General features: G+C 44.8%; 1 protein-coding gene across 1 annotated transcript; it reads left to right on the top strand.

Annotated features, from left to right (window-relative positions):
• The first annotated feature begins 64 nt into the window (after positions 1-64).
• Positions 65-10,131, top strand: slc6a15 (solute carrier family 6 member 15). Its single transcript, XM_088379913.1, has 12 exons — positions 65-231; positions 1,949-2,404; positions 4,023-4,180; positions 4,263-4,389; positions 4,522-4,703; positions 6,826-6,936; positions 7,305-7,546; positions 7,629-7,821; positions 7,932-8,124; positions 8,207-8,366; positions 8,454-8,616; positions 8,693-10,131. The coding sequence occupies exons 2-12, from the start codon at positions 2,098-2,100 to the stop codon at positions 9,074-9,076; spliced, it is 2,220 nt and encodes a 739-aa protein (XP_088236039.1). The 5' UTR covers positions 65-231; positions 1,949-2,097; the 3' UTR covers positions 9,077-10,131.
• The last annotated feature ends 59 nt before the right edge of the window (positions 10,132-10,190 follow it).

Here is a 10,190-nt window from a genome sequence, read left to right as displayed (position 1 = left end):
TGAGAGGTAGCACCCTCAATTTCATTGTTGTGGTACGGCCCGCTGGCAAGCGAAGAGACACCGTCGTAGCGCGGCACCGGCAAGCCAGAACACACCGAACACGGAGCACACCGCAACGACGTTAGACGCTTTTCGAACGAGTGATAATGTCCGCCCCGTGTATGTGCTCGCACAATTTCATCCCTTGAGACGTCTTCGCTTCTTCTCGGCCTTTTTTTTCCTCTTCATTAGGTGAGTTCGCCCTACGGAGCATCCCTAGGATGTGAGTGCGCATACGTGCGCGTGCATGTGACGTAGACTGGGTTAGGGCTGGGGTACCAACGTGCGCGTGCGTGGATGGGATGATGAAATACCACACGCGGACGCCTAGGAGGCAGGATGGCTCATAAAGGGCACATTGTGAGACTCGTCAACGGATCACACGGCCTATAATTACTCATATTCTAAATTTTATAAATATCTAAATGTTGTGATGTCATTTTTCCACACTAAGGCCTGGTTAAACCACCATGCGTGGCGCCGTATAAGATTTCCCGTCACTCAGCATCCTCCGCGGAAAGATAGGCTAATCTGGAACTATGTAAATCTATTAATCGTGTTAATCCTTGTGTTCTAAATCCTTGTGTTCGACAAAGGAGAAAAGAATATGAACCAAAATGGCCTGATGTTGCGCGTGGCGCGTCGTCCACACCCATGGGTCTTTTCCCCACATCACTCAAACCATCAGAAAATGTATTAGGTAAATCTGCACAGACCGAGACTACCCCTTTACTAAAATAATCCGTGTCATGATTTAAAAATACCCTTATTATTTATTGTATTGTCAGTTCTCTGTATGAGGCAGGCGTGTTTTTTTTACGGGAATGGGGGTGTAAGATAAAGCAAACCTGAGAACAAAGTATACCCCGCTTTTTTTTAAAAATCGACTCGCCCAATATTTACATTAAAAGTCATGTTTTGCATGAATGTTACTGCTCCACCTCTAAAATTGCTTATTGATTCATTTATTTGTTTGTGTATGTATTTGTTAAATGGTCAATTGTAAATGATCAATTAAGAATATGCTGTGTTTGTAAAATAATCAATTTGATATATTTTATACATATAATTTATAAGTAAATTGATGTATCATTTGAAATATGAAGCAGCAAGACGAACTTTTACTCACAAAGGCGAGGTTCTGGGTTCGAATCTCTGGAGTTTGCATGATCTCCTCTGGATGTGTCCCTAAAATAATCCAAAATCATGTGAGTGGTAATGTGTCTTGATACGTGGGGTACGATATGATTCAAAAATAGTATGGTAGAATATTTTGAATCGGAACGATTCGATTCAGTGAGGTTACGATACGATTCAATACGGCCGTAGCTTTTGTCATATTTATTCCGATGTAAAATCTCGCCAAGCCCAATAGATCAACAGCAACACCAAACTGATTTTGAAAATGAAACAGTTTGATTCGGTTTCGTTATGTAAATACCTCACCCCCCAATCATTTATTTAGAAAGTGAGAGAAATGCGATAGTGTCACTCCCACCACTTCTCCAGCCATGCGGCTTGTTTTCATAGTTCCGCTATACGTGGAAATTTCATGGAAAAAAAAACATATATTTTTTTCCACAGTTCCCATGTGTCTGTGATATATTTTGGTTATTATATCCCAAAGATAAAGAATATAAAGCTACTTTACACCCTCTCTATAAAGCATTGCTCACAGCGAGGCTTTCAAGGTTTTTGGGGTTACAAGTTAATGCTTGGAGAAAGAACTGGCTGTTTCAAATATAGCAAACCCCAGAATGAAAAAATAAATAAATAGGGGAAATAATTTTCTGTATGCAGCGTTTGTGAACTGAGATGCAGTTGCGAGAAAACAAAATGGCGAATGGATTGAAAATGCTTGAATTCGTCTGTGTGATCTGCTGATTAATTTTCTCATTGTCTTACACAGATCCGGTGATAATGCCGAACTAAAAAACATCTTTCCTCGAAATCCCACGGACTCCGACAAACTGAAAAGTTGAAAGGCGGGACAATTGCGCAACCGTAACCCAACAACAATAAGCACGTGGCATCCCTCGCCCTCGTTTGCATTATCAAATGCCCAAAAACAGCAAAGCCGTCAAGAGAGAGCTTGACGACGATGTCACAGAATCGGCCCGGGACCTGCTTTCCAACGAGGACGCCTGCGACGATTCCTTCAAGAAGAGCTCGTTGATCATCGGCGACCATGACGGCGACGGCAAGGAGGGCGACGTGGAAGAGGGCGGCTCCGACGGCGAGGAGGAGGAAGAGGAGCGGCCGGCCTGGAACAGCAAGCTGCAGTACATCCTGGCCCAGGTGGGCTTCTCCGTAGGCCTCGGCAACGTCTGGAGGTTTCCGTACCTGTGCCAGAAGAATGGCGGAGGTGAGTGCAATGACCGCTTTCATCCATGTTTACGTTCGTGGGAGTTGTCAAACGACCGTACGACAAACGAGAGGTCACTTCAAAACATTGTGTCTCTGTTCTCGGTTGATGCGTAATTCATTCACCACTCCTTGTCTGTCTCTGATCTTACATAATGGAGAGATGACATCTTAAAAGGGAGGTCAAGTCCATTTTTTTTTTCGCAATTGCACATTATGGTTTTGTTAATTTTCTCGATTAAGTTTCTTGTGTGTGTTTTACATTTCTGCTCCTTTACAGTAAGGTGTCCGACACACTCATGCTGTGAGTCAGGTCGTTCCTCGCTTGAGTCACCCAGAGAGTCAGGCCTGATTTAAACAGCTCTGGTCCACCCCGCTGTGGTCAAATGTAATTTCATTAAAATGACACGTCTGGGACCTACGCAGCCCCAGCACCAAAATGCACACACACACGCAGCCCCCCCTCACACACACACACCAGAAACCTCAATGTTTTCATCTATTATAAGATACAAATTTCCTTTCGTGGCGTCACAGGCCATGTGCTACTGTCTCTTTAAGAAAACCCAGGCCCGGGTGGAAAAAGGACTCAGGGCTACTGTACAACTTTCGGCTGAGTCAATGAGTGATTCAGCTGCTGGTTGGGGTCCAGCAAGGGAGAAAGGAAGTGAAGTTTCTACTATAAATCAAATGGAATGTAACAAACTGCTGTTGCTAACCAAAACAGCAGTATATAGTGAGGTCAATGCTTTTACGGATTAAATGTCAAGATTTCTTTCAGCATTAATGATGTTAACTTTCACACTGCAATGTGATACATTGACAGATTTTTAATACAAAATCCACCGCGACTTCCGTAGAGGCTATTTTTAGTCGAAAGATAAAAGGTTCTAATATGATAATATTTGCTTTTGGAAAGACAATGGGAGACCACCTGGGAGGAAGGTGGACGCGGGATTGATGCTGACTGATGTCAAAGACCCCCAGGAATGAAATTGAATAAGATGATCTAATTGTTAAGACAACAGACGTTACACCTGGGAGGGGCATTGGGACTTAAAGAACATCCTGTTTGAGGAAACGATTAACAAAACACTATTTGGCGACGGATTAAACTACCAACAATACAATATACACGTGGGCAGATTGCGCAATCGCTAAAAATGTCAACAATGCCAACAGTCATTTTAGCGGGTTGGAAAAAATGCCAAACGGCTTTCATCACGGCATTTTGAAAGGTATGACGCAATCCTGCTCTAACTGATTTTTGTGGTTTTGGAGTGCACACGGAAGTACACCAAAGACTTGAATTCTCAAGAAGACTATCGTAATACCACTTCCGAGTCATTTTGGACTTCATCTCCTCGAAGACAGGCACTTGCAACGTTTGATTTCATAAGGGTGCCTCTTAAAAATAACCCACCTCTTGTTAAAGTAGGTCAAAACGTGAACAGTATCCTGCTTCCATTAATTTAGTGAGATGAACCTCATCATATCAAACTGGAAGCTAATGCTAAGCTATGACGAATGGTTCTTCAATTATTCATTTGATAATCGATTCATCGTCAATTATTGTTGAAATAATCAAAGTGTGTTGCTTGTGTTATTTTGATTCTTAGGGGCATACCTGGTGCCCTACTTGATCCTGCTGGTGTTGATCGGCATCCCGCTTTTCTTCCTGGAGCTGGCAGTGGGTCAGCGCATCCGTCGGGGCAGCATCGGCGTGTGGAACTACATCAGCCCTCGACTTGGGGGTATCGGCTTCGCGAGCTGCGTGGTGAGTCGCCGAAACGTTAGCTTGCTAGCTGATGAAATCCTTAACACCTCTTAGATGGACCAATAATAGACACTCTGTGCAGGTGTGCTTCTTCGTGGCTCTCTACTACAACGTCATCATCAGCTGGAGCCTCTTCTACTTCTCACAATCCTTCCAGCAACCGTTGCCATGGCACGAGTGTCCGCTGGTCAAGAACAAGAACAGCACATGTAAGTTCATTGAAAAGAATTTAATGTTAGGATTATATCAGTGAGGGTTACTATGTCACAAATTTTTTATGCACAATAAAGTTATAATGTTATAAATAGGTTGAAACTAAAAAGCTACTTTTTATTGTGCAGTTGTGGTGCCCGAGTGTGAGAAGAGCTCGGCCACTACCTACTACTGGTACCGCGAGGCCCTGGACATCTCGGACAGTATCTCCGAGAGCGGAGGACTCAACTGGAAGATGACCCTGTGCCTGCTGGGGGCCTGGTCCATGGTCTGCCTGGCCATGATCAAGGGCATCCAGTCGTCCGGGAAGGTAGGCTTAGCTTCTTGGGGGGAACTGGGGGAAAGTTTTCAGCCGCCATTTCTTGAAGAACCCTCTCACACCTCGTTAGCGAACATTAAGACTTACGGCGCGCTAACTGTATGTATGCCTTGTCTGGTCGCTAATGCTACAAAAAAGTGGCAATGTTATGGGAACAAAGTGTTAATATTCTTTAGCGGGAGCGTAAAATGGAGAGATGTTAACAACTTGTGTCATCCTCGGTCGCTCATGTGATTTTCCTGGAAGGGATTGGATACTTAAGCTCACCTAGCTACGCTGACCTCCAGCATCAAAGCTAACGTGACTAGCATCCGGAAGGATTAAGACCTCTCCTACCTCCATTTTTTTCATTTCATTTTTTTTGTCACATGACAAGTATTAGACAGCGGATGTTCGGGGGGGTCAAGCCGGAGCTAATTGGAAGAAATGGGCACGAGGAAAGCTCTTGATGTTTTTGACATTTGAATTCGGTTTGATCCCCTCTTGCGTCATGCCTCGACTACAACGTACGCTAATGACGGATCAAATAATGTCAGTAATCGCTTTCTGACCGTTACATAACTTTACTTCAATATCAATTACACGTTACCAACCGATTTTTTGTTTTAGCAGTTGAGGGAACGAAGACTTTTTTGTTGTCCGTGACAGGCAGACTGCCTTGGCGTCGTCATGAGCTGTGGTTTTATCACGACGACTGTCTTACTGTCTGGACAAAACAAGATGGATGCCCTCAACAGCGGTGGTCTGTGCCGTGCCAATTTGTCACGCCAGAGCCTCCCTGTTTGGCTTCAGCCTCTTGAAATGTGGCCGCTGCCATTGTCTAGACGCTATCTCCCACTGCCACTTTGCTCTATTTTAGTGCAGTCATTGAGAAACATCGCTGGAAATAATCCCTGAAGATAACGTGGATCTTTCACCTGGTGTGTCCAGACAGGTTTTGGGGTCGAGGAGTTCAAACTTCCCCGATAGTCGCCCCCCCACGAGGCGTCTCGCAAGTGTGAGCACAAAAGAATATTAATGGAGTCTCTCCTCCCGTGTGCACAAAGACTTTTTTTTTTTTTTTCAAGGAATATCCTCGTGTGAGCGCGGGTGGGCGTGAAAGGGATCTGGTTGTCGTGGTTACACGCGCTCTTTCGGCTTGGCTTGATTTAGGGAGATTTGAGGACAGGGTTCATGGGGAGGGAAATGGGGGGGGGATGGGTTAGGCAAGACTAATACTTTGTAAATCTTGCATAACGTCAGGTTGGAGCAAGTTTGATGACTCACCTTGGGTGCAGTTGTACGCCTTCATTTTTAGGAAATCCAGCCTCCAAAGTTAATTTTGCTTATCAGCATTGTAGTTACCTTGAAAAAGTGGTCTGATTACTTTTTTTACTCCTTTAAATTAGATTTTAAACGCAATTAAGATTACAAGTTACCTTATTGGTTAAATAAGCAAGTGATTAAGGCAAATTAAAGAGGATACATCAAAGTTAGTAGAAATAACTTAAAGATGGACACAATAATGCCCCATTATAAATTGTAGCACTTGCTAAACTTACGTAGCAACAAATTTAGCATACTAGCACAACATAGCATGGACTTAGTGTCACCATTTTAAAAATTGTACACACAAAATTGTGGTATGACCTTCTCACTTCTCATGGACACAAACTCCTTGAGAAGATAGCCATCTTTGCTGATATGTGGAATATTTCTCAAGGGCATAACTTAGATGTGTCATAATTTGACCATGAAAATACCACCTGCAACATTGGCCTGCTGTACACAGTACATGTTTACTTATTTGCGTTATCCCAAATGAATGTTTGTGTAGCTTTCCTTCTGTCTCGTGATTGTGTTGTGTGTTTATTTAAGTTGAATTTACTGACTGGAAGGCATGTCGGGTGTGGTGACCTGATCAGTATATATGCTGTTGATATAAAGATACAAAAAAAAACTAAAATAATAACACACTTTGTCTTTTTTTTTTTTTTAAATGGTTGTAATCTGAGACTAATAACTAACGGGATCATTTCTAGATAAACTAGTCCTTCAATTTTGCTACAAAATTAGCAATTTATTTGTTGTCTTTTAAATGTTTTGTTGACCTCAGCTGTGCCTGCATTTTTAGGTGATGTACTTCAGCTCGTTGTTCCCTTACGTGGTGTTGATCTGCTTCCTGGTTCGCTCGCTCCTCCTGGAGGGCTCCATGGACGGGATTCGCCACATGTTCACACCAAAGGTACGGACGCAATGTCTTTTTGCCCACGCTCCTTCTGAGCTCAGCAAGACATCACACTTTTGAGGAAGAATGGGAGTGCTCTTAGAAAAATATATATTTTTTTTAGTACCAATAGTTCAGCAAATACCCCTTCTGGAGGAAAAACTGATTTAATGAAAAAATAATCTTCTGACTGGCTGATAGCAATAACTTACCAATCAGCTTCCAAGGCTGTAAATTCTGCTGTAGCTTCTATCACCATAGAAACAAGAAGACCTACCACCGTTTCTTTGGTGCTCTAACGCCCCCTTGTGTCTGCAACATAAAACACCATGTGATCAAAAGAAACTCACCATTCCCTTCCGTGTGTGTGTGTGCTTGCCTGCCAGCTGGAGCTCATGCTGGAGGCCAAGGTTTGGCGCGAGGCGGCCACGCAGGTGTTCTTCGCGCTGGGCCTGGGCTTCGGCGGCGTCATCGCCTTCTCCAGCTACAACAAGCGCGACAACAACTGTCACTTTGACGCCGTGCTGGTGTCCTTTATCAACTTCTTCACATCGGTGCTGGCCACCCTGGTGGTGTTCGCCGTGCTCGGCTTCAAAGCTAACATTATGAACAACAGATGCGTGTTGCTGTGAGTCTCGTTCCACCCTGAAGATATCAAACGACACAAATGAGAAAAATCGATAACTTGTCTTGATTTTGTTTTTTTTTAGCAACAGCAACAAGATTGCGGATTTGCTGGGCAACGGCATCGAGGCCAACCTGATCCCCAACCACATCAACCTCAGTCAAAAGGTGAGCGTGGACGACTACCATCAGATGATCGACATCATCAGAGGAGTCAAGGAGGACAACTTTAGCAAACTCGGACTGGAGTCCTGCAGTATCGAGGACGAGCTCAACAAGGTATGGACGAGATGCGATTGTATTTGGAGGAAAAAAGTAAATTTTTTTGGGAAATACAAAGTGGTTACCCTTCACTGACCGATCTCTCCTCCCCCTCCCCTACCCACTAGGCCGTGCAGGGCACAGGCCTGGCGTTCATCGCCTTCACGGAGGCCATGACGCACTTCCCGGCCTCTCCCTTCTGGTCGGTCATGTTCTTCCTCATGCTGATTAATTTGGGCTTGGGCAGCATGTTCGGCACCATCGAGGGCATCCTCACGCCGCTCATCGACACCTTCAAAGTGCGCAAGGAACTCTTGACGGGTCAGCCAAACTCATGATTATGTCGATCGGGAGTTGGGAAAGCCGTTCCTAATATTGTGACCGACCCCCTCCCTCCCTCCAGTGGGCTGCTGCGTCCTGGCTTTCTCCCTCGGCCTGGTGTTCGTGCAGCGCTCGGGCAACTACTTTGTGACCATGTTTGACGACTACTCGGCCACGCTGCCGCTGCTCATCGTGGTCATCCTGGAGAACTTGGCCGTCGCTTGGTTCTACGGCATCGACAAGTACGGCCTTCGAACCGCTCAAAAACCGTGAAGAAAACTTATATTCATCCGATAAGGGTGAGCTCACCTGTGTTGTGATTCCATCAGGTTCTTTGAAGACCTGAAGGACATGCTGGGCTTCAGGCCGTATCGCTTTTACTACTACATGTGGAAGTTCATCACGCCCATCCTGCTGCTGGTTCTGCTGTGCTCCAGCTTTGTCCAGCTCATCAAGACGCCGCCCAGTTACAGTGCCTGGATACAGGAGCAGGTCGGTCACATGTGCGCCTGCAGAATTTATGGGCAATCCTGTACCTGTTTCCTCAATGCTTGTTCTTCTTCTGTAGGCCCAGGAGAAGCTGGTGGGCTTCCCTCCATGGGGCGTGGCGGTGTGTATCTCCCTGGTGGTGGTGGCCATACTGCCCGTGCCGGTGGTCTTCGCGCTGCGCTACTTCAGCGTGATCAACGACGGCGCCGGCGGCATCTCGGCCGTGTCCTACAAGAAGGGCCGCATCATCAAGGAGAGCAGCGTGCCCGGCGAAGGCGACGACGCCAGTCTCCTTCACGCCAAGACCACGCCCAGCGAGGTGCCGTCGCCCATGCTCGCCAACGGCATCTACCGCAAGCAGAGCGCCGGCGGGGGTCCCGAGGCGGACGCCGCGCCCAACGGTCGCTACGGCATCGGGTACCTGATGGCCGACGTGCCGGACATGCCCGAGTCGGACTTGTAGTGCCGCCCCCGTTCTTCCCGTCTAGTCGTCCATGTGTGTACCGCATAGTCTTTGTAAAACAGCCTAGCTGCTTTATTTCTTCTCTTTCCTTCTTTGTCGTCTCTGAACCTTAACATTTTAAAACAACAAATCGTAGGCAGGGAATATACACTCACAGGTCACTTCATTAGGCACACCATAGCAGAAGTCAGGTGACACCATCCCGCCTCTAAAAACAAAAATGTTCAGGGTTCTTTAATATTTGACAGGCATCCAATCGAAGGGGTTTCTTGAAATACCTTTTTTTAAGGAATGAGTGAGAGCTGACATTATTTTATCAATTCAATGAAATGAAATATTTGCTGGAAATGAAAAACCGTTTTAAATATTTGTTTTTAAAAATGAATTGAATGCTCTTGCTGGCCAAATCGGGTCAAGAATTACCAAACTCCAAATTAACGTTTACTAAAAATGTTTAAGCTAAAAAAAAATAATAATAATAATAAATCACCTCAACCGATACAAGATATGAAAACTACAAAAAAAAAACTGGATTGAAATCCAGTAGTTGGTGTACCTAATGTAGTGTCTGTCGATCGTGTGACTGTTGACCCCCCCCCCTCCCCTCCCGCACTTAGTCCATCTTTGGATCACTCGTCCGTGCTACTGAATACAAAAGTGTGAGCAATAAGGTGGACGTGCCACCGAGCCTACATGAGAAAGTAAGAATGTGTGTGCGAGAGAACGTGTACATTCAAAAAAGTTCCACGATTGGGTTGAGGCTAACGAGTGCCTACATCGTCATTTATAGAATACGCCATGTTTGTATAGTTTCAGTATTCTGTAAATATCATATAAATATATTTATCTGCGTTATTTGGATAAATGTAATTAAGGTTCAGTCATCAAATCGTCATTATTAACGTCATTGTTTTTTTTTTAACTAATGTGTTCATGAGGACCGAGTCCTTGTAAATAGTTTGTTCTGTCCATCAAATGGCTTGAAAACACACAGCAAAGAAATGTCTTTTTTCCCTTCCTCTTCTTCGACATTAAAATCTGACCCAAAAACACGAGTCAAAGTCTCGATTGATTTTCGATGCCGACTGTAAGCCTGAAGGTTTAAACCGGTAAG

This window comes from Syngnathus floridae, chromosome 6, assembly GCF_059516105.1.
Source record: "Syngnathus floridae isolate MCC-2025c chromosome 6, RoL_Sflo_1.0, whole genome shotgun sequence".
NCBI classification, from domain to species: Eukaryota; Metazoa; Chordata; class Actinopteri; order Syngnathiformes; family Syngnathidae; genus Syngnathus; species Syngnathus floridae.
The sequence above is the reverse complement of the archived record's forward strand: the minus strand, read 5'-3'. Positions and strand labels throughout refer to the sequence as shown.

Coding starts and splice junctions, on each gene's coding strand:
- slc6a15 (XM_088379913.1), top strand. CDS start 2,098: ATGCCCAAAAACAGCAAAGCCGTCAAGAGAGAGCTTGACGACGATGTC. Junction 4,704..6,825: donor GCATCCAGTCGTCCGGGAAG/GTAGGCTTAGCT, acceptor CTGCATTTTTAG/GTGATGTACTTCAGCTCGTT. Junction 8,617..8,692: donor GTGCCTGGATACAGGAGCAG/GTCGGTCACATG, acceptor CTTCTTCTGTAG/GCCCAGGAGAAGCTGGTGGG.